At 46.1% G+C, this 22,284-nt stretch overlaps 3 protein-coding genes across 4 annotated transcripts in view; all 3 read right to left on the bottom strand.

The window, feature by feature from the left end:
* The window catches only part of LOC309353157 (uncharacterized protein), a 76,502-nt gene that overhangs the window by 11,477 nt on the left and 42,741 nt on the right, over positions 1-22,284 (bottom strand). The window lies entirely within an intron of this gene.
* LOC309353210 (uncharacterized protein) lies at positions 1,011-8,904 on the bottom strand. 2 transcript variants are annotated; one of them, XM_081882495.1, is made up of 6 exons: positions 8,886-8,904; positions 7,497-8,002; positions 7,071-7,140; positions 6,719-6,801; positions 5,404-5,530; positions 1,011-2,558 (listed from the first exon to the last, which is right to left on the bottom strand). In XM_081882495.1, the coding sequence occupies exons 2-6, from the start codon at positions 7,908-7,910 to the stop codon at positions 1,657-1,659; spliced, it is 1,596 nt and encodes a 531-aa protein (XP_081738621.1). In that variant the 5' UTR covers positions 7,911-8,002; positions 8,886-8,904; the 3' UTR covers positions 1,011-1,656. The 2 variants fall into 2 exon arrangements, with proteins under 2 accessions (XP_081738621.1, XP_081738620.1); XM_081882494.1 differs by lacking the exon at positions 8,886-8,904 and adding an exon at positions 8,710-8,729.
* Positions 13,190-21,669, bottom strand: LOC309353212 (zinc finger protein 213-like). The gene is made up of 7 exons (XM_081882497.1): positions 21,614-21,669; positions 17,605-18,108; positions 17,253-17,334; positions 16,924-17,006; positions 16,094-16,274; positions 15,151-15,255; positions 13,190-14,242 (listed from the first exon to the last, which is right to left on the bottom strand). The coding sequence occupies exons 2-7, from the start codon at positions 18,016-18,018 to the stop codon at positions 13,521-13,523; spliced, it is 1,587 nt and encodes a 528-aa protein (XP_081738623.1). The 5' UTR covers positions 18,019-18,108; positions 21,614-21,669; the 3' UTR covers positions 13,190-13,520.

Below are 22,284 nucleotides of genomic sequence, written 5' to 3'. Positions count from 1 at the left end.
CAAGATGAATATTGACCAACTGGAAAATGTCCAGAGGAGGGCCACCAAGATGCTCAAGGGTCTGGTAACCAAGCATCTTGAGGAATGGTTGAGGGACCTGGGTATGGATAGCCTGGAGAAGAGGAGACCAAGAGCAGATATAAGAGCCATCTTTTGAAATATCTAAAGCAGGCATGGGCAAACTCGGCCCTCCAGATGTTTTGGGACTACAGCTCCCATGATCCCTAGCTAACAGGACCAGTGGTCAAGAATGATAGGAATTGTAGTCCCAAAACATCTGGAGGGCTGAGTTTGCCCATGCCTGATCTAAAGGGACCACCTGTAAAAGAATCAGTACATCTCCCAGTTGGAGAACTGGCCCCCAACTAAGAAAGTGAAATTCAATAGGGACCAATGTCAGGTTCTGCACTTAGGCAGGAAGAACCAGATGCATAAATATCAGATGGGGAACATCTGGATTGCCAGTGGCATATGGGGAAAGGCTCAAGGGGTCCTAGCAGACTATTAGCTTAACATGAGTCAACACTAAATACAACAGCATGAAGCAAGTCTGTGTGGGGCAAGAAGCACAAAGAGGCCGTTGGTCCCTCTTAGCGGAACCCCCTGGAGGGGCTGGTTCCAGAGCAGAACACACAAGCCCCGCCCACCAGATCCCAAACATTCTACGGATCCAATTAGGCCTCAGTGATTTTGATACATTCAAAACTTGGCCAATGACTTCCACCTTGCAGATCTGGATTCATAGTATGAAGAAATATTGGGCACCAGGCTTGCACCCCATGGCTCTGAGAGGCGAGACTGACTTCTCTGCTGGGGCTACGAAGCACAAGAACCACCGTTGCAATCCTCACCCAAATACTAATTAAAGTCTCTTAAAATTTAATTACTACATAGCAACTGGTTTTTTAAAAAAGCATTTTTTATTAAATTTCCAAAAGTATTTCACAACATTATATCATTTTTTTACGCCATGAATTTTCTTCTTGACGTCCCACCTCCCTTTCCTGATGTTTTGCTCCATTTTATTAGTTGTTTCACAGCACATAAGTTTTTACTTTCTAAACTCTAGGATTGTTAATTCTTTCACCTATCCATTAATATTTCAAATCCTGCTAACAGCTTCATGTCTGGGTGATACTTTAATAGATAATCCATCAATGGTCTCCAATCCTCCTTGAAACTTCATTATATCCTCTTAATTTGGCAGTTAATTTCATCATTTCAGCATAATCCCTCTGTTTCAGAAGCCATTCCTCCTTTGTTGGTAATCCCTCCTCTTTCCACCTCTGTGCACATAAAGTTCTAGCTGTTGTTGTTGCTACATAAATAAATGGGTGAGTTTTCTCACAACCTCCGTCCCCATTGCTCCTAGCAGAAACACCTCAGGTTTTTAAGGAACTGTCAGCTTAAACATCCTTTTCAGTTAATTATATATCATTCCCCCCAAACACTTTGCCTTTTCACAGGACCACCACATATTATAAAATGACCCTTCCTCCTGTTGACATTTCTGGCATGTACATTTTTATACATCTTTGCTAGTTTATATGGTGTTATACATGATTTTCACATAGTTTTCTCTCAAGGTATAATATGCAGTAAATTTCAAATCTATCCTCCAGTCTCTCCCAAGCAGTCATCACTACACAGCAATTGCTATGGCTTCTCCACACTGTGAGTTATTTGATGGGAAATTGGACGGGAGCTCTGACCGAAGCTCTTCCCAAAGCACTGATGGGGTTTCTTGCCTGTATGAATTCTTTGATGGCAAGTGAGGTTTTTCTTCACAGTGAAACTCTTTCCACATTCCAAGCACTGATAGGGATTTTCACCTGTATGAATTCTTTGATGGCAAGTGAAGCTGTCCTTCCACCTGAAACTTTTTCCACATTCCAAACATTGATAAGGATTCTCCCCTGTATGAATTCTTTGATGGGAAGCCAGACTACTCTTCCACTTGAACCCCTTTCCACATTCCGAGCACTGATGTGGTTTCTCCTCACGGTGAATACTTTTATGTCGATAGTAGTTTGGCCTTGTATTAAAGTTCTTTCCGCATTCCAAACACTGATACGGCTTCTCTCCTGTATGAATTCTTTGATGGGTTGTGAGATGGGCCCTCTGACTGAAGCTCTTTCCACACTCTAAGCACCGATATGGATTCTCCCCTGTGTGAATTATTTGATGGGAAGTCAGACTGACCTTCCATCTGAACCTTTTTCCACATTCCAAGCACTGATAGTCTTCATCCTCATAGTGAATTCTCTGATGTCGATGGAAGCTTGTGCTTGTAGTGAATCTCTTTCCACAGTCCAAGCACTGATAGGGTTTCTCCCCTGTATGAATTCTTTGATGGGCCGTGAGGCGGGAGTTCCGAGTGAAGCCCCTTCCACATTCCAGGCACTGATAGTGTTTCTTCCCAATGGGATTTATTTGATGGGAAGTGGAAAGGGAGCTCAGACTGAAGCTCTCGCCACACTCCATATATTGATATGGATTCTCCGCTGTGTAGATTTTGTCATGGTCCTCCTCCTCCTTCCTTTCCAATTCATCCCCTCCTACAATGAAGAGAGAAACTAATTAGAGCCTCAGGAAGAAATGGAGCCCCAAATGATCAAACAATGCTAATGAACGCTTGTGACAGGGGAAAAGACGGAGGGAATTCGATGTGAGGTTCTGCTACAGGGTTCACTGCCTTTATTGACTGGAATTAATTGACATATTTATGGGAACCTGAGATTTGAAAATCCTGACTCTTTTCTGGGATGTGTTTCATTTGGGCCAATCATGGAATCCACTCCATTTCCAACATCAGTCGTCCCTTTGGTCAACCAAAAACAGACAGAAGCAAAAACGAAAGCATAAATCCCGACAGAAATTACTTCTCTTACCATTGCAAAGCCTACATTTAAAAATGCTGGGGCAGTTCAGACCAGCTTCATCATTGTTTTTTAAAAGGAATGGAGGGAGGTGTGAGGAAGTCAGGGAAATAGGCAGATGAAAGAAAGGATATGGAAAGACTCATTTGTTTTTAACTATTTTTATTTTTTTGTATTTTGTATTTTTTTGTCTCCTTTTTCTCCCCCCTTTTTTTTACATTCTTGTATTTCCTTTGAAATTTGAATAAATATTATTATATATATATATATAAAGGAATGGAGGAAGAATATTTGCAGACAAACTAGGAGATGCGCCTCCATTCAAGGTGAGCTGTAGGGGTGTTGGAATCAGAGGTGCTGGAGGTGGCACTGCTGAGCACCACCATTTATTTATTTTAATGCATTTTTACAAGTCATATGTGCATCATATCGTATTCATCATTATCTCTTATCCTCGGACTTTCCAGTCCATCTCTCCATGGCATTCTAGGGCGTCTTGTCAGGAAAACCCAGGACACATTATCAAAAGCCATGATATGACCACTCCTCTGGTCTCTTTCTCTCAGACCACTGCTTCTATCCTCCCCTCCCTTTCAGTTTTCAAAAACAAAACAAAACAAAACAAAACATCACCCTTAAATATAATTCTGGACATCAAGAAATGGGAAGCAGGGAAAGAATAAACTAACCCCCGCCCAACAAAACTGATAAAAAGTTTCTTTCTTCCTTCTCCCTTCAGTCTTAAGCCATCTGCTTTTCTTATTCCCTCTGTCCTCCTCTCTCCTTGCCTGTAGCCTTGTCTCCTTTGCATTCTATAGTCTTCTTTTGGCTTATTCTTTCCTTGGGAGAGTTCTAATGTTACCTGCCCCCTTGAAGGTTTGAATCAAGCCAAAGTCCACTCAAGTTCCACAATCCACATTTGTCCAATAGTCCATTCAGGTCTTGCTGTATTCAACATCCACACTATTTTTTCAGTCTCTCTAAGAGGTTCCCCCCATGCATTCACTCTTGTCTGGAGTCTGTTTTATACTCTAATTTTAGCCTCAGATTTCTTTTTTTTATATATATAAATATTTATTAGGGTTTTTGAATAAAAGAATACAGTAATAAACATTATTGCTTTGTTTTGACAAAGTTTCATGATATCCCTGAACTTCCTCACGTTTCCCGCTCCCACTTACATCATTCATAAATTTTTGTCCAGCAAATTATCATCTTATTTCCAAATCTGTAACCACTTACTTAAGTACAATAAAATAATTCTCCTGCAGATTTGTTTCTCTTAATCTCTCTTATCACCAATTCCTGATCTATTTTAGTGATGGCCAATTATTTATAACCAAGCATCCTTCTTAACATTCCACTAAATCACAATATTTCTGTAAATAAATCTTGAATTTCTTCCAATCTTCTTCAATCCTTTCTTCTCCCAGGTCTCGGATTCTGCCAGTCATCTCCGCCAATTGCATATAGTCCATCAGTTGCATCTGCTATTCTAATTTTAGCCTCAGATTTCTTGAGTGGAAATCTTTGTTTTCTGGGGTGGTCTTTTTCAGAGAGAGAAAGGGGCTGCTTCACAGATGTTCCCCTTCTTTCCCCCTTAGCGCTATTTTCCACCAGCGAGACAGTCACTCAAACACACACCGTCTTTTTACCCCCCCCCTCCACTCACGCCTTTCCAATCCTCTCTTCCACCTCTTATCCTTTCCATTTTCTAGTTGTTTGGGCTTTAGTAGTTCACCTCTCTCTTTCTCATCCCTCTTCCTTCTTGCTCCCCCTTCCACTTCCCTCATACTCACAAACAGGCCTGTTCTTCTCAACAGTAACCACAGTCAGTTTCCCCCCAGTCACCGTAGTGCCCTTTCGAGATGGGCTTCCTTTTTCTTAAGTACTTTTGGGGGTCCTGTGGCTCTTTCTCCCAGACCCAACTCTTCCTTCTGGGGTGCTAGCACTCGGTTAGGTCCACATCAGGGGCTTTCTGTCCTGGAGGGAGCATAGCTCCCCTTTGCCATCTTAACCGGCTCCCCGATCCTTCCTGGAGCTTTCTCAGCCCCGTTCAAGATCCTCTGCACTGTGGGGTGTCCTTGGAGGCTCCAGATTCCCCTGGAGGTTTTTTTTGAGGGGGGGGGTCACAGAGCCCTCACTTTCTCCCCTTCTCCTCCAAGACAGCCAGCTCTCGCTCAGTGAGTGCAACCAGCTCCATCAAAATATTGCAGATTTCCCCTATAGATATATGTATGGAATTTCAAAACAAATACAGTGGTACCTCGGTTTACAAACTTAATCCGTTCCTGAAGTCCCTTCTTAAACCAAAACTGTTCTTAAACCGAGGCGCGCTTTCCCTAATGAGGCCTCCTGCCGCAGGTGCCCTTCCACCGTTCGGAATCCGTTCTTAGGCCAAGGTAAAGTTTGCAAACCGGGACACTATTTCCGGTTTTGCGGAGTTCTTAAACAGAATTGTTCGTAAACAGGACTGTTCTTAAACTGAGGTACCACCGTATTGTGATCCAACAGGGAGCCTTACTGAGAGAGGCCACGATCCCACGATTCTCCTCCATGACTTCCTTATGCAGAGCTCTCTGGTCAGGATCCAGCAACGCCCACTCCTCGTCTGCGAAATGAACAGCAACATCTTCAAATGACAAAGGGTCCTAAAAGGAAAAGGGAAATTTTCTCCTCTTAGACAGTGTAAATATTATCTATTACACATTGCTCTGGTATTTTATGGCTGTCTTGTTTGGGTGGGATTGTTTTGCTGCACATTTTAAGTACGGATGCTGATTTTGAGGTCTCTGTGGAAATTTCTTTTCGCGTATTTTAATGATGGGTATTAATCATTGTTTAAATGGGTGGAACTTCACATTGTGTTCTTCATGTCATTTTGTTAGCACAAACATTCCCATTTGCCACATGGAAAGATCCTCTCTCTCATCTCGCTGTTACGTGGAAGGGTACCTTCCCAATGTCCTATAACTAACTTTAAGGAGTGCATGGCAGCCGAGGCGTGGGAAGGAGAGCAGGGAGGCCCCATTGTGCAACTCATGGAGCCAGGTAGGTGAATCCTGACCACTCTTACTAGTCTGCCTACTGCTTAGAAACCTGTTTTAGCATTCATTGTTAAGCATATGAAGAAAATGGCAACAAATGGCAATCAATTATACTAACTTTACCAACTGCTTTACCAGCTGCAATGGCTCCCTGTGGAGTACAGGGTTAGGTTTAAGGTGCTGGTTTTGACCTTTAAAGCCCTATGCAGCCTAGGACCCTCGTACCTACGGGACCGCCTCTCCTGGTGTGCTCCACGGAGAACCTTAAGGTCCACAAATGACAACAGGTCCCAGGTCGCAAGGAGGTTAGATTGGTCTCAACTAGGGCCAGGGCCTTTTCAGTACTGGCCCCAACTTGGTGGAACGCTCCGTCACAAGAGACTAAGACCCTGCAGGACTTGACATCTTTCCGCAGGGCCTGCAAGACACAGCTGTTCCGCCTGGCCTTTGGTTTGGACTCAGTCTGACCCTTATGTTTCCCTCCCCTTATGGTTTTGATCTATGGGCTACTTTTAAAATGAGGATGCATTTTAAATTGCATTTTAACCTGTATTTTAAATTGTTTTCCCCCCCTATTATGATTTTACCATAATTTTACTGGTGTTACCCACCCTGAGCATGGCTCTGGCCAGGGTATAAATAAAATGTATTATTACTATTTATCATTAATGTCATTTCAGCCTTTGCTAAGGGCAGCTTTGACAGAACAAGAGGAGGAAAAAAATGTTTGGGTTCAGAGGCACCTGGCTGCCCCACCCCTTGGCCTCTCCCCACAAGGCTCCTTCCTCTGACCTGATCTGGTTCCACAGCTGCTGCTTCTGTTCCACCACCAAGAAAAGAAGGATGAGGAGGTCTTGTCGGCATCCTTCTGTCACCTGCAAGACACAAAGGTAAGTGGGAAGACATTCCTGCAGGCTTCTCTCGGAGGTTCAGATGTGCATCTCTAAGACAGGCATTAGAAAAAGTCTTACGTGATGAGTACATTTGGACATTTGGTCCCATTTCATATTTTATTTGTGTAAAAATACATCTCCCCTCCTCTTGGCCTCAACTGTCTCCACCCACCCCAAAGTTGAAAACCCAAAGACTGGTTTCCATATTAATAGAATGAGACCAAAAAGAGAAAACACTCCTTCCTCCTTACCCAGCAGCCTCATTCTGGTGTCCAACGGAGTCCTCTCTGTCTGAGGCATTTCTGCTAACAGAAACTTTCCCTGAAGGAGCAACAAGGATTCAAAAAAGGGAATGAAAATAAGGATTACAATAGGAATGGCAGAAGCAAACACTTCAGGGCTATCAGATCTCATTCCTAGCTTTCCAAAAAAAGAAAGGATGAGCCATTAGGAAAGAATTTCGGTATACAGTGGTACCTCTGGTTAAGAACATATTTCGTTCCAGAGGTCCGTTCTTAACCTGAAACGGTTCTTAACCTGAAGCACCACTTAAGCTAATGGGGCCTCCTGCTGCTGCCGTGCCGCCAGAGCACGATTTCTGTTCTCATTCTGAAGCAACTGTACTGTCCCTCCTGTTTGGAGCCCCTTAGGATTATCCAGAGGAAAGTCTCTCTCACCTGCTGCTCTGCCTGCTTCCTCTCCTCTGCCTGACTCAGGAGGAATCCTTCGGCCAGGGCCACCGCCTGGGAACTGGTCTCCGCTCCACATTCCCTCACCCAGCTCTCCATCTCCGGTGGAAGGACAGCCAGGAACTGCTCCAAGATCACCAGGTCCAGCATCTCGGCTTTCGTGTGCTTTTCTGGCTTCAGCCACTGATAGTAAAGGTGGTAGAGTCGGCTGCAAATCTCTCGGGGTCCTTTGGCCTCCTGGTAGCAGAACTGCCTGAGCTGCTGGCTCTGCACAACTGAGCGGAGAACGTCCTCCTCTCCCAGGATCTTCTGCACAGAGTTTTCCCAGAATCCCTCACTGCTCCCAGTTTGGATGTCATGGCCTCTTCCCACTTCAGGGCCAGCTGAGTCTTGCTCATCCATCTGGGCTGTCAGGAAGCTTCCAAGAGATCAGAACGAATCTCCCTGGTCTTCTGCCCTGTTCCGTCTGTTCTAAGTAGAGGTGCTAGGAAATCCTACAAAGCAAATGCATTGTCGTGATCAGCAGAAGAAAAAGGTTCATTGAGCAAGATTAGATGAGTCGTGCTAGAAACAAGGGCTGGTCTGCACCACAGCCCAGACACTGAATTTTCTTTTATTTAAAAAAGGGAAGTCAGCCTCTAGCCCATGTAGAAGGACACTTCCCATGCAAAATGTGAAGGCAACTGAAGGGATTTCTGTGATATGAATCAGCCTGGCTGCTCCTGCCTTTCAGTGCTTGCAGTAAGGAATGAAGTCAAACCGTGATGGACAAGTGAGGAACTTGTACCAGGGTCTAGACACCTCCAGCGTCAGGGACGCCAAGTGCCACCCAGTCCATTCCCTTGCAGTGCAGGGAGCCAAGGTTCTCGACAGGGCTTCCTGTTCAATCTCAAAAGATCCTCTGAGCATGTAGGGCCTGCAGGTCTGAATAGGTGCACATGTGCCAGTCAGGAGTCTGGATTAGACCCCTGTCCTATCTGAGGATGGGGGAGGGGGAGCTTTGATTGTAAGGGAAGTGCAAAGGAGGCTCCGCTTGCATCTGCAGGAACTCAGCATCAGAAGAGGAGAGGAGCCCTCCAGGATCAGGCCAGCCCCCCCCCCCCGATATTGAGACTGGGCTCATCCATCTGAATGGGGTTTCCTGGCATGCCGCTTCCCCCCCCCCCGACCCCTCCAAAGGGGCATGGATAGAGTTGCAGACCCCCTGCCCTCCTCGTCCTCTCTCTGTCTTTGGGGGCAGTAGGACTTTCTGCTCCCTGACTTGGGGGTCCCCCTCTTCCTGAGCTGAGCAGGACCCGCCCCCCATGCATCCTTCCCCTGCAGCCCTGCCCCCCCTTTCCCCATTGCACCCACAGGGGGGAGAGAGACGAGGCTCACTGGATCCCAGGAGGGGCACCGAGGAAGCTCTGGGAAAGGAGAAAGACAAAAGCGAGCCCCCTCTCCTCTCTCTGGAAGAGGCTGGGAGGGGGGGCTCTGGAGGACCTGCTCGCCCTTTCTTTCCCGGCCTCTCTAGGAATCCAGCCCAGTTTCTTTTAACCCTCAAAATGCCAGCGCAGGTTGCCCTGCAAGAGCCGAATGCGCGAGAAGCGCAGGTCGCCAAGCGCAGGTGCCCCGCCAGAGCACAGGGTCGGGGGCTTCGTCTGCCTCCAAGCCCCATAATCATAATGATAATAATTTATTATTCACACTTCTTCTCTGGCGATCCCTCGTAGCCGAGTAAGATTGTCTTCCCTAAACACTGGTTACAGATAGGTAGCCGTGTTGGTCTGCCATAGTCAAAACAAAACAAAATTCCTTCCAGTAGGACCTTAAAGACCAACTAAGTTAGTTCTTGGTATGAGCTTTCGTGTGCATCTGAAGAAGTGTGCATGCACACGAAAGCTCATACCAAGAACTAACTTAGTTGGTCTTTAAGGTGCTACTGGAAGGAATTTTTTTTGTTTTTCCCTAAGCACTGTTTTAACAGTGAGTCCATAAGTGACTGTGAAGGCCAATTATGGACCCACACCTCCTTCCACACTGGGGACATTGGATTCCGGGTTGGAGTTGATCCTGGTGAGGGTTTGCCAAGCATGCCTTCCTATTAGCACGTTTCTCCCTTGCATCCTGAGTTCGAGTGTCTTCAAAGCCCAGGACACCTTTGGTCAAGGCTGTTCTCCAACTGGAGCTCTCACAGACCACTGTTTCCCAATTGTTGGTGCTTATACTACATTTTAAAGATTTGCCTTAAGTCTTTAAACCATTTTTGTTGACCACCAGTATTACGCTTTCCATTTTTAAGTTCGCAACCCCAGAGTCGGACACGACTGGACCTAATGGTCAAGAGTCCCTTTACCTTTACACTGCTTTGAAGGACACAAGATTCGTATAAGTAAACCTTTTTATGCTCATTTGAAAGACTGCTCTGGCTATCGGTAAAAGGAGCAGAGGTAGCAAATCCCAAGTGCCCAGAATGGATACCTAATACAGGCTGTGCTGCCTTATACATCCTGTAAAAAAGTAAAGGGACCCCTGACCATTAGGTCCAGTCGCGGCCGACTCTGGGGTTGTGGCGCTCATCTCGCTTTATTGGCCGAGGGAGCCTCCAGGTCATGTGGCCAGCATGACTAAGCCACTTCTTGCAAAACCAGAGCAGCGCACGGAAACGCCGTTTACCTTCCCGCCGGAGCAGTACCTATTTATCTACTTGCACTTCGTGCTTTCGAACTGCTAGGTTGGCAGGAGCAGGGACCGAGCAATGGGAGCTCAGCCCATCGCAGGGATTCGAACCGTTTTTAGCCCTTCATTTCCAGAGGTTGCTGCTCAAGACACCAGTTGATTAAATAACTACAGCAGCAACCACTTTTTGCGCAAAACGAAGTCCAAGTTACGAAGATGCTGCAGTTCTGTATCTTTTCTCTCGTGCTCCATCTGCAGCTCTGTTCCATCAGGCGGGGCGGGAGGAAGGGGGGGGGAATAGCGCCCGAAGTAAACCCACAGATCAGACCGTCTATGCTAGTCTACCACTACAAATCTATGGGAGAAGCGCTTGTGGTTCTTCCCTTGTAGCTTTGGAACACCTGCCCACGCCTCCTCCTCCTCTCTCTGAACTGCTTTCTCTGTGGTTGCCCTCGCTCTCCTCTCAAGGCTCCTCAGCTATGCATAGGGCACGCCAGGCTGCCCATCTCATCCGGGTCCTTTGGCGGCGCAGCCACAGTACGGCCTAGCAGGAGTGGTGGCGGCAACGACAGGCAGAGACGCTGTTTGGCGGCTGCAAGGATGATAGCGGCAGAAGGGCCCGAGGCTCCTGCCAGTCCCGGCGGGGAGGGGCTCCCGGGGGCCGAGGCTGGTGAGAGGAGGCTGGAGGGGGGCAGGCTGGGCAGCCAAGCAACACAGTTGGAGCCTCCCTCCTCCCTGGCCGGCAGGGAGGGAGGGAGAGGAGCTGCTTCCTTTGAAACCTGGGAAATTTAAGGGACATCATCCATAAGGGACAGCAGCGGGACATGGCGCTGGGATAAGGGAGTTTCCCGCCAAATAAGGGACGATTGACAGCTATGCTGATAGATGGCAACCTCATCAGTGGGGCCAAATCGTGCTTGAACCTCCGCCGGGCATGGCATGAAGAAGGTCATTGGCTAATGTAGTAACAGTAGTGTGAAGAAGTGTTGGGCCCTGGGTGTGTACTCCATAGTCCTTTTTTATTTTTTTAAATAACTTTATTGATAACCATAACAAAGCATACAGACAAAAATAAACACACCAATCAGCAAACAAACCCATACTACTGTACATCCTATATTATTTTAATCTTTAATATTTCTTCTCCCTCCTCCTCCTCCCTCACCTATATGGAATCTTGTTCTTATATTATTCTGCTGTTCTATTTAAATTCCTTTAATAAACTAATTTTTCTTATTTTTATTCATTTACCTTGTGATATAGTTACTATTTTTTACTAATAATATTTATTTGCTAATAATTAGCTGACCTTTCCAACCCTTTCCATACATGTTTCAACACATTCCCATTCTTTATTGACCTTCTGAGTGAAGCCTCCTCTCCCTGACACTGTTAATTTTGCCATGCTCATGAATTCACAAATTTTGGATCTCCATTCTGATAACTCGGGTACTATTGTTTTCCAGTTTTTTGCAACCAATAATCTTGCTGCCGCTGTTCCATATAAGAATATATTCTTCTTGTTTTTAGGAATACCATCTGTTAGTAGTCCCAGTAAATATGCTTCTGATTTTTTATGAATTGTAATCTTAACCCCCAATTCTTCATGAATCCTTATCCAAAATTGTTTTATTAGCCTACACCCCCACATGTGAATTAGGGTTCCCACTTCTGCATTGCATCTCCAACATTTGTTTGAATAATTTTTATATATTTTGGCCAGTTTCACTGGTGTATCATACCATCGGTGGCACATTTTCATATTTTCTCTTATCAGGTAGCAAGCAGAAAAGGTTATATCTTGGGTCCATAATCTTTCCCAGTTTTCTAGGTATATTATTTTGCCCAGGTCATGCGCCCATTTTATTGTCGATTCCTTTATGATTTCATCTTTTAGATCCCACTCCCATAATAAATTGTACATTTTTGATATTATCTTTTGATCCAATTGTAATAATTCTTTTTGTTAACTTTGAGATTCCCTGTTCAAAACCCTGTTTTTTATCCTCTTTAAACAAATTTGCTATCTGATGATAATGGAGCCAACTACTGCAATGCTCTTTAATTTCTTCATATGCTCTTAATTTTAAAATACACTTTTCTTTTGTTACTTGGTAGGTTGGCCAGATCTTTCCCATGTTCAATTTTTAAATTCCTATCACCTCTGATGGTGAAACCCACCAGGGTGTTTTCGGTTCAAGTAACCAATGATGACTTTCCCAAACTTTATATACAGGCCTTCTTATTATATAATTTAAGAAATCTTTATTATTTAACACTTTACCATATGCCAAATATACTGTATTTTTTGCCCCATAGGATGCAATTTCCCCCCCCTTCTTTGGAATCTGTTAATATTTTATACTTTATCCTTGGCTTCTTTCCTTGCCAAACAAACTGTGTAATATCCTTCCTCCATCCTTCAAATATCTGGTAATTACTGGTTATTGGGAGCATTTGAAATAAAAATAACAATTTTGGTAATACAATCATTTTTATCGTAGAAATCCTGCCTCAAAGTGATAATTTCAATCTTTGCCAAATGTCCAATTGCTTTTTGACTCCATTCCAATTTTTCTTGTAATTCTCTTCAAATAATTCAATATTTTTCATTGTTATTTGAATTCCAAGATACTTTGCTTTTTTTACAATTTGAAGACCATTCCTCTCTTGTATTAATTTTCCCCTCTGTTCATCCAAATTTTTAACCATGACCTTAGTTTTTTATTTGTTTACTTTAAGCCCCGCCACTCTCCCAAAATTTTCCATCCTTGCCATTAATTCTTGTATACTATCTACTGGTTCCTCTTCCATTATCAGCATGTCATCAACGAAGGCTCTAAGTTTATATAAGTTTCTTCCTAATTTTATTCTATCCCTCCTTATTACCTCATTCAGAACCTCCAAGGTAAGTATAAAGAATGAAGGGGAGAAATGAAGGGGAGAGAGGGCATCCCTGCCTAGTCCCCCTTTGGATTGGAAAATATTCAGTCAACTCATTATTTATAATCAAATTTGCCGTCTGATTGTTATAAATTGCTTTTATTGCCCTTATTATTGGCATACCCATACTCCATGCTCCTTAAAGACACGGTCGACTTCTGTGCTGGGTCCCCAAAGGTCAAAAACACGGTTGCAATCCTCATCTACCTATGAAGTAAATTCCCCTAAAATTTAGTTCTGTACACAGCCATGGTTATGGCTTCTCCTGATTGTGAGTTCACTGGTGGGCAGTGAGATTGCGGAATTCTTTCTGTATTTGAAGATCTGATAAGGTTCCCCCCCGGTGTAAATTATTTCATGGGAAGTGAGAGAGGAGCTCTGACTGAAGCTCAGTACATATTCCAATCATTGTTAGTTTTTCCCACAATGACTTCTTTGATGGGTAATGAGAGTGGAGTTCTGACTGAAGCTCTTTCCACATTCCAAGCACTGATACGGTTTCTCCCCTGTATGAATTCTTTGATGGGCAGTGAGGCTGCCCTTCCGATTGAACCTCATCCCACATTCCAAGCACTGATAGGGTTTCTCCCCAGTATGAGTTCTTTGATGGGAAGTGAGACCGGACTTCTGACTGAAGCTCTTTCCACATTCCAAGCACTGATAGGATTTCTCTCCAGTATGAGTTTTTTGATGGCAAGTGAGAGTGAAGCTGTGACTGAAGCACTTTCCACATTCCAAGCACTGATAGGATTTCTCCCCAGTATGAGTTCTTCGGTGTACCACAAGACTGTTCCTCTGACTGAAACACTTCCCACAGTCCTGGCAGTGATAGGGTTTCTCCCCAGTATGAAGTCTTCGATGTGCCACGAGATTGGCCCTCTGATTGAAACCCTTTCCACAGTCCCAGCACCGATAAGGTTTCTGCCCTGTATGAATTCTTTGATGGGCAATGAGAGTGCTTCTGTGACTATAGGTATTTCCGCATTCCAAGCACTGATAGGGTTTGCGCCCAGTGTGGATTCTTTGATGGGACATGAGTTGGGATTCCTGACTGAATCTCCTTCCACATTCCAAACACCGATATAGTTTCTCCCCGGTTTCTCCCTTGTTTTTCATTTCTAATTGATCACCACCTGCAACAAAGAGAAAAACAGATCAGAGCCTCAGGAGGAAATTTAGCCCTCAATGCTTGAACAATGCTAATGAGTGTGGATTGATGCCAGGATTTGTCCACGTCTGGAACCCGCTATGCACCCCGACTAGGCTACGCAGGAAGACAGGAACACCTTCAGCATAATCCGGAAACGTGGACTCACAACTGTGTGTTATGAGCACCACCTTCAGAGGTTCAAGAAACAAAGATGGGGCTGCAAGAGTTTTGAAGCAGTTCTTGATTTCTACAAGCTACAGAATTATTTAAAGAAAATACAGACTGTGTGGTATAGCTTCTTACTCACACATCTTATCTACAGCAGAGATGAAATCACACTCCCTAAACACGAGGCTCAGAGTCAGGAAAAGGAAGATTAAAGACGCAGTTCCCTCCCCCTTCTCTCTGACCACCAGATCATACAATTCTCCCAGAAGGGAGGGGTGACATGCTAACAGCGAGGGCTTTTCATAAGGGAAGAACTGAAGGGAGTTATCTGTGAGGTCTTACTAAAGGGTTCATTAGCTTTGTTGACTGGCATTAAGGATGATATTTATGAGATCCTGAAATTAGAAAACCTGGCTTTTTTCTCATATAAGATTATACTTGGCCCTATCATCGAATCCGCTTCATCTCCAAGGTCAGTAGCCTCATTGGTCCACAAAAAATGGACAGATGCAAGATCAAAAGAGCCTAGGAGAAACTACTGGAGAAACTAACGAGTCTAAAGCCTACGTTTGGAAAGGCCTTGGCAGTTCAGACTAGGCTGACTTTCTGATGTACTGTTTTATTCTGGATTGTTTTATTTGACTTTTAACATAGTTTGTAAGCTGCTTTGAGGCCTTTTTAAATCTGAAATAAATAGAATAATAACAATAGTAATAATAATACCTGGAGGAAGAATAGTTACAGGTAGGTAGCCGTGTTGGTCTGCCGTAGGCGAAACAAAATAAAAAACTCCTTCCAGTGGCACCTTAGGAAGGATTTTTCTTTTACCTGGAGAAAGAATAGTCACAGATGAAACAGTAGATAGCTCCCTATTCAAAATGTTCTGTACGGGTGTTAAGAGTCACAGATGTTGTAGGTATCACTGTTGAGCTCCATAAAAATATTAGAGGTTTGTCACATACAGATATACATATTACATTTCAGAACAGATACAGTGGAACCCCATGTTATGTATGCGATCCGTTCCGGATCATGCTACGTAACACGGGTGTGCGTAACGCAAACACACGAAAACAAAAACAAAAAACCCAGAAGAAGCGTGATTTGGGCGCTTCTGCGCATGTGCAGAAGTGTTCCGCGCATCTGGGTCACGCACACTCTGGAAACACTTCTGGGCGGTGGGCGTGCTTATCCCAAACGTACGCAACACGAGGTATGACTGTATTATGATTCAACAGGGAGCTTTACCGAGAAAGTCCTGTTGGAAGATCGCCCGCCCGGGAGCATTGCCAGCATCCCAAAGCACTCCGGGGTGATTAGTCCGGTGGTCACTCTCTGGCTACCATTCAGGAATCCTCCTTTAGTCCAGAGAGACCAATAATTAGGCGACTTGTCTCTTATGAGAAAAGCACACCAATTTCTCCTGAGCAAACATCAGAAGAAAAGGCAGTTCGTAGACTTCATCTACTTTATTAAAACTGCATAAAAAATACACACACGACTGCACGTCCTGAGTAGTCCAGCCTAGAGTTCTCCGACTCAACACTGCTCCAGTCCAGGAGCGGAAGAAAGAAGTGTAACTCCGCCCCGGTTACACTGAGGACAGTCTGAGAACTGGCTCAGACTTCCTTTCCCCCGGTCAGCTACACCTGATGTAAACAACAACCTTTTAGCTTTTGCTGCTTCCTGGCAGCTCGTGCAGCTCGTAGGGACCGAAATCCCGACAAGTCCATCATCTCACGATTCTGCTCCATGACTTCCTTATGCAGTGCTTTCTGTTCAGGATCCAGCAACACCCACTCCTCGTCTGTGAAAGGAACAGTGATATCTTCAAAGCGCACTGAACCCTAAAAGAAAAAGGGAAATGTCCTCATATAGCGTAAAGATGATCGACTAGACATTGATCTGGTGTTTTCTGCCTGTTAATGGCTGTGTTGTTTTAAAGGAATTGATTTGCTGCACATTTTAGTTATGGATTATTATTTTTATATTTTAAATGACTTTTTCTATTGTGTCTTTCAATGGTGAGTATTAATTTTGTTGTAAATGGGTGGAACTGAACATGGTGTTCCTCAAATAATTCTCTTGACACAAGGTTTCCAATTTGCCAGGGGGGGGGTCCCCTCTGTACTCTCTCTGTGTGCTGTTCTTCAGGGGGCAAATGGGAAGCAAAAGGAGACCTAGGAAAGCCCTGAAGGTGAATCTTGGCTACTGTTTTTATGGTTTCTCAACTGCTTAGAAGCCTATTATAGTATTCAACAACAAATAAAGAAAATGGTGACCGAGAAATAATGCAAGCAACTGTAAGGCTAGTTGAGGCAAGGCGGCTGTTCCTTATTTTCAGCACCATGACCTTCTAGAAAGGCCTATCTGGTCTTTGTTCAGGGCAGCTTGGCCAGAAACAAAGTGGAGGAAGAGTGAGATTTGCTTGGGCCCAGAGGCACCCTGACTACCCCGCCCATCAGCCTCTTTTCACAATATGCTCATTCCTGCTACCTGATCTGGTTCCACAGTGGCCGCTTCCCCTCCTCCCCCATGAAGAGATGAATGAGGAGGTCTTGCCAACACCCTTCCATCACCTGCAAGAGACAAAGGTAAGTGTGAAGCCAGGTGTGCATGCTTCTCTCAGAGGTGAAGCAATGAAGCTCTAACGACAGATGGGCCTTAGAAAAAGCCTCACCCGCAGAGTGCATTTGGACGTTTGTACCCGTTTCGTATTTTAGCGTCTTCCCTTCCTTGGGGCTTTCCCCCAAAAAGGAACCCCTGGATGAGTTTCAGGATTCACAGAACGTGACCAAACAGAAAAACAACTCAGTCCTGCATACCCTGTGGCCTCTCTTTGATGTCCAACGGAGTTCTCTCTGCCTCAGAGGAATACCAGCCCATTTCTGCAAACAGATCCTTTCCCTGAAATAAAAGAATCATAGAATGTTAGAGTTGGAAGGGATTTCAAGGGTCATCTTGTCCAACCCCCTGCAAAGCAGGAACCTCAACAAGGATTCCAAACAGAGAATGAGGAGAAGGGTTAGAAAAGGAAAGGCAGAAGCAAACAATTTAGGGGTATCAGATATTCCTTGAACACTTTCCAAAAAAGAAGAGCCCTTAGCTGAGAATTTTGGAATACTCTCCCTCATATTCGGAGCTCTCTGGGAGTATCCAGAGGAAAGTCTCTCTCACCTGCTGCTCTGTCTGCTTCCTCTCCTCTGCCTGACTCAGGAGGAATCCTTCGGCGAGGGCCACCGCCTGGGAACTGGTCTCCGCTCCACATTCCCTCACCCAGCTCTCCATCTCTGGTGGAAGGACAGCCAGGAACTGCTCCAAGATCACCAGGTCCAGCATCTCGGCTTTCGTACGCTGTTCTGGCTTCAACCACTGACGGAAAAGGCAGTAGAGTCGGCTGCAAACCTCTCGGGGTCCTTCGGCCTCCTGGTAGCAGAACTGCTTGAGCTGCTGGCTCTGCACATCTGAGCGGAGAATGTCCTCCTCTCCCAGGATCTTCTTCACAGAGTTTTCCCAGAATCCCCCACTGCTCTCGGTTTTGATGGCATGGCCTCTTATTGCTTCAGGGCCAGCTGAGTATTGCTCATCCATCTGGGCTCTTAGGAAGCTTCCAAGAGATCAGAAGGAACCCTTGGTCTTCTGCCAAGTTCTGTCTGGCCTCATGAGAGGTGCTAGAAAATACTACAAAACAAATACATTGTTGTAAGATTGACACACTGTCAGGAGAAGAAAAATGTTCCTTGGGCAGACGTGGATGAGTCTTGGTTTAATTCTTATTAATACTGAATTTTAATCTGCCTTGCGTAATCAGTGTAGTAGTAGTTGGATTCTGCACCGAAAAGGTTGGACTAGACTAAGGCTACCAGATTTTTTTCGATGAATCCAGGGACACTTTTCAACTTCCTACTAAATAGATGGATTTTGTCAGGGGACTGATTTGTAAATCTGGGGACTGTCCCTGGGAAACGGGGATGTCTGGTAACCTTAGATTAGACAGCCCTTGGCATCCCTTCCAACTCTACAATTCTACGATTGGATAATTCTAATAATATTAATAATAACAACAGCAGCAGCAATAACATAAATAATCAAGTGTGGGGAAAATAAAGCCCTTGAGATTTTGGTGTAGGTAAGCACAAACACCCCATCAGCATTTTGCTTCACCTGGTTGATCTAAATTTAAATGTCAAATTGAAGAATTAACAATGGAGTGCACCTCTGGGGGGTGAAGTCAATTTGCTTTGTGAGCAGCACCAAAGTGACTGCAGAAGGTGCTGGAAGGAGGCGTACAAAGTGTCACCCAACCACCTTAGGGAATCCACTATGGGTTTGTGGAAGGTTTACTCCTCAGCCTTTTCTTCTCCTGAAGGGGGTTCAGGATCAGAGTTTTCCTTCTCCTAGCTGGGTTCCCTTTCTGGGTCGAGGAGCCCCATCTGCCCCCCACTTGACCTTTGGACCCCCTCTCGGTCTTGTCCACTCAGCATGCTGAACCCCATCTTTGCATCACTGTAGACTTGAGACCCATCAGCTCCCCCATCGTTCAGCCTGGACACTGAGGTCCAGCGCCAAGGGCCTTCTGATGGTTCCCTCACTGAGAGAAGCCAAGTTACAAGGAACCAGGCAGAGGGCCTTCTCGGTGGTGGTGCCCGCCCTGAGGAACGCTCTCCCTTCAGATGTGAAGGAAATAATAATAATAATAATAATAATAATAATAATAATAATAATTTATTATTTATACCCCGCCCTCCCCAGCCAAGGCCGGGCTCAGAGCAGCTTACAAGCAATAATAAAAACAAGATGAATGATTACAAACTTAAAAACAAAAATAAAATACAGCATTAAAATAATGGAACTTTAAAATATTAAAATGTAGCCTCATCGCAGGAGAAGGAAAAGAAGGGGGGAAAGAAAGAAAAAGGGGAAAAAAAGAGAGAGAAAAAAAAGAGAGAGGGAGGGAGGGAATCAAATTGGCTCCAAGCCAAAGGCCAGGCGGAACAACTCTGTCTTACAGGCCCTGCGGAAAGAAATCAGATCCTGCAGGGCCCTGGTCTCATGAGGCAGAGCGTTCCACCAGGCCGGAGCCAGAGTTGAAAAGGCCCTGGCTCTGGTCGAAGCCAATCTAACTTCTTTAGGGCCCGGGACCTCTAGGGTGTTGCTGTTTATGGACCTTGAGGCTCTCCGTGGGGCATACCAGGAGAGGCGGTCCCGTAGGTACGAGGGTCCTAGGCCGTGAAGGGCTTTAAAGGTCAAAAGCAGCACCTTAAATCTGACCCTGTACTCCACCGGGAGCCAGTGCAGCTTGAAAAGCACTGGGTGAATATGCTCCCATGGCAGAGACCCCGTGAGGAGCCTCGCTGCAGCATTCTGCACTCGCTGGAGTTTGTGGATCAGTTTCAAGGGCAGCCCCGCGTAGAGCGAATTACAGTAGTCAAGCCTGGAGATGACCGTCGCATGGATCACTGTGGCCAAGTCAGGGCGGGAAAGGTAAGGGACCAACTGCTTGATGCGTCGAAGGTGGAAAAATGTCGCCTTGGCTGTTGCTGTAACCTGCGCCTCCATGGAAAAGGAGGCGTCAAGGATTACACCCAAACTCTTAACGGAAGGCAATGGCACTAATTGGGCTCCCGCAAGAGAAGGGATTTGGTCCCTCATCCCCATGCCATCCCGACCTAGCCATAGGACCTCTGTCTTCGAAGGATTTAGTTTCAATCGGCTCCCACGAAACCATCCAGCCACAGCTTCCAAGCATCTGGTCAGTGTGTTCGGGGTCGAGTCGGTGTGGCCATCCATCAGCAGATAGAGCTGAGTGTCATAAGCATATTGGTGACAGCCCAGCCCAAAGCTCCGGATAATCTGGGCAAGGGGGCGCATAAAGATGTTAAAAAGCATCGGGGAGAGAATTGCGCCCTGCGGCACTCCACACACCAAGGAGTGGCGCGACGACATTTCCCTCCCTAGTGCCACCCTCTGTCCCCGACCAGAGATAAAAGAGCACAACCAGTTACGGGCTATGCCCTGTATCCCCACGTCTGCAAGGCGGTGGTCCAGAAGATCATGATCGACCATGTCAAAGGCTGCTGACAAATCTAAAAGGATCAGCAGTCCTGACCCACCTCGATCCAGTTGTCTACGGAGATCATCTGTTAGGGCAACCAGAGCCGTCTCCGTCCCAAAACCAGGACGGAAACCGGACTGAAATGGATCTAATGCCGATGTTTCCTCCAGAAACCTACCAAGCTGTTCAGCAACCGCTCTCTCAATTACCTTACCCAGGTATGGAAGATCTGAAACTGGGCGGTAATTGGATAGGTCTAAGGGATCTAATGAAGTTTTTTTTTAAGAGTGGACACACCACTGCTTCCTGGGAATGTTCCCCTGGGAATGTCCCCGTGTCAAGGGACAAATTGATAATTTCAACCAGGGGGGTCAGCGCAACATCTGGACACTCCCTAATCAGCCAAGATGGGCACGGATCAAGGAGGCAATCAAGGATCCTATCTTTAAAAGACATCTGAAGGCAGCCCTGTTTAAAGGTAAAGGGACCCCTGACCATTAGGTCCAGTCATGTCCGACTCTGAAGTTGCAGGGCTCATCTCACTTTATTGGCCGAGGGAGCCGGCGTCCAGCTTCTGGGTCATGTGGCCAGCAGGACTAACCTGCTTCTGGCGAACCAGAGCAGCGCACAGAAACGCCGTTTACCTTCCCGCTGGAGTGGTACCTATTGATCTACTTGCATTTGACGTGCTTTCGAACTGCTAGGTTGGCAGGAGCAGGGACCGAGCAATGGGAGCTCACTCCGTTGTGGGGATTCGAACCGCCGACAAATCCTAGGCTCTGTGGTTTAACCCACAGGGAAGTTTTTAATATTTATTGCTGTATTGTTTTTAACACTCGATTGGGAGCCGCCCAGAGTGGCTGGGGAAACTCAGCCAGATGGGCGGGGTATAAATAAGGAATTATTTATCATTATTAATATTATTATTATTAAGCCCCCCAGCCCAAGCCTTTCCTGCGATTGCAGCTGCTGCAGTCCGCTGACAGCTCCGAGGAGCCACAGAAAGGAGCAGAGGGCAGGGTGGGGACCCAGGGTGGCCCCCAGGACGCATCCCCACCCGAGAGGTGGGTCCCCCCCGCCCCCTGGGACCCTGAATTCTCCCCACTTTGCCCTATGGCAGAAGAGACTAACCAGGTCCCAGAAGGCGCCGTCGAGAGAGAGAAAGACAGATTCCCCGGCGCCTTCCCTCTCAGGGCAGGAAGTGACCGGCAGGAAGGACTTTTGCACGCCCCGCCCTTCCGTTGCGTTATTTCCGGTCCTCGAGGCGGTGGGGGATGCGGAGGTGCGCGCCAAAACACCAAAGGCGCCATTTTGGAACAGGGCGGAAGGGAGAGGGCAGGTATCAAAGGCGCCATCTTAGGAGAGGCACTGAGGATAGAACGTGACGCAAGAAGCGGGCGGAGGAGGAGCCACGCCATCTTGGACAAGGGCAAGTAGAGGACTGGGAGGAAATCTCCTCAGGAATCGAGGTCGAGTCCCCATTAAGCCTAGACTTCAGTTAGACTGCCTCTGCAGGGCCTAGTACAGACTTCCTCAACCTTGCCCCTCCTGATGTTTTTGGCCTACAACTCCCATGATCCCTAGCTAGCAGGACCAGTGGTCAGGGATGATGGGAATTGTAGTCTCAGAACATTGAGGAAGCCTAGCCTGGTAGGTGTTTACGAAGGCTGTGGTTCTTCAGGGAGAGGGCTGGGTTTGCTCGGCTTGCTAAGAGTTAAAAGGCACTGAGCTGCATTCCTAGAGAGGAGAGGAAACCGGAAGGGGAGGGAGAGTCCTCCAGAGCCGAAGCCCCCCCTGCTGGG

Source organism: Podarcis melisellensis, assembly GCF_964234715.1.
Source record: "Podarcis melisellensis genome assembly, chromosome: 12".
Classification (NCBI taxonomy): domain Eukaryota; kingdom Metazoa; phylum Chordata; class Lepidosauria; order Squamata; family Lacertidae; genus Podarcis; species Podarcis melisellensis.
Note: the sequence above shows the minus strand (reverse complement) of the source record. Positions and strands in the feature narration are given on the sequence as shown.

Excerpts from the sequence above, each read along its gene's own strand:
- LOC309353210 (XM_081882495.1), bottom strand. The coding sequence starts at position 7,910 with ATGGATGAGCAAGACTCAGCTGGCCCTGAAGTGGGAAGAGGCCATGAC. Across the intron at positions 7,141-7,496 it reads GGAAGCAGGCAGAGCAGCAG|GGAAAGTTTCTGTTAGCAGA; the intron begins GTGAGAGAGACT and ends TTGCTCCTTCAG. Across the intron at positions 2,559-5,403 it reads TGGGATCGTGGCCTCTCTCA|GAGGGGATGAATTGGAAAGG; the intron begins GTAAGGCTCCCT and ends TCTTCATTGTAG.
- LOC309353212 (XM_081882497.1), bottom strand. The coding sequence starts at position 18,018 with ATGGATGAGCAATACTCAGCTGGCCCTGAAGCAATAAGAGGCCATGCC. Across the intron at positions 17,007-17,252 it reads CATCAAAGAGAGGCCACAGG|GTGATGGAAGGGTGTTGGCA; the intron begins GTATGCAGGACT and ends TGTCTCTTGCAG. Across the intron at positions 16,275-16,923 it reads CCACTGTGGAACCAGATCAG|GGTTCAGTGCGCTTTGAAGA; the intron begins GTAGCAGGAATG and ends TTTTTCTTTTAG.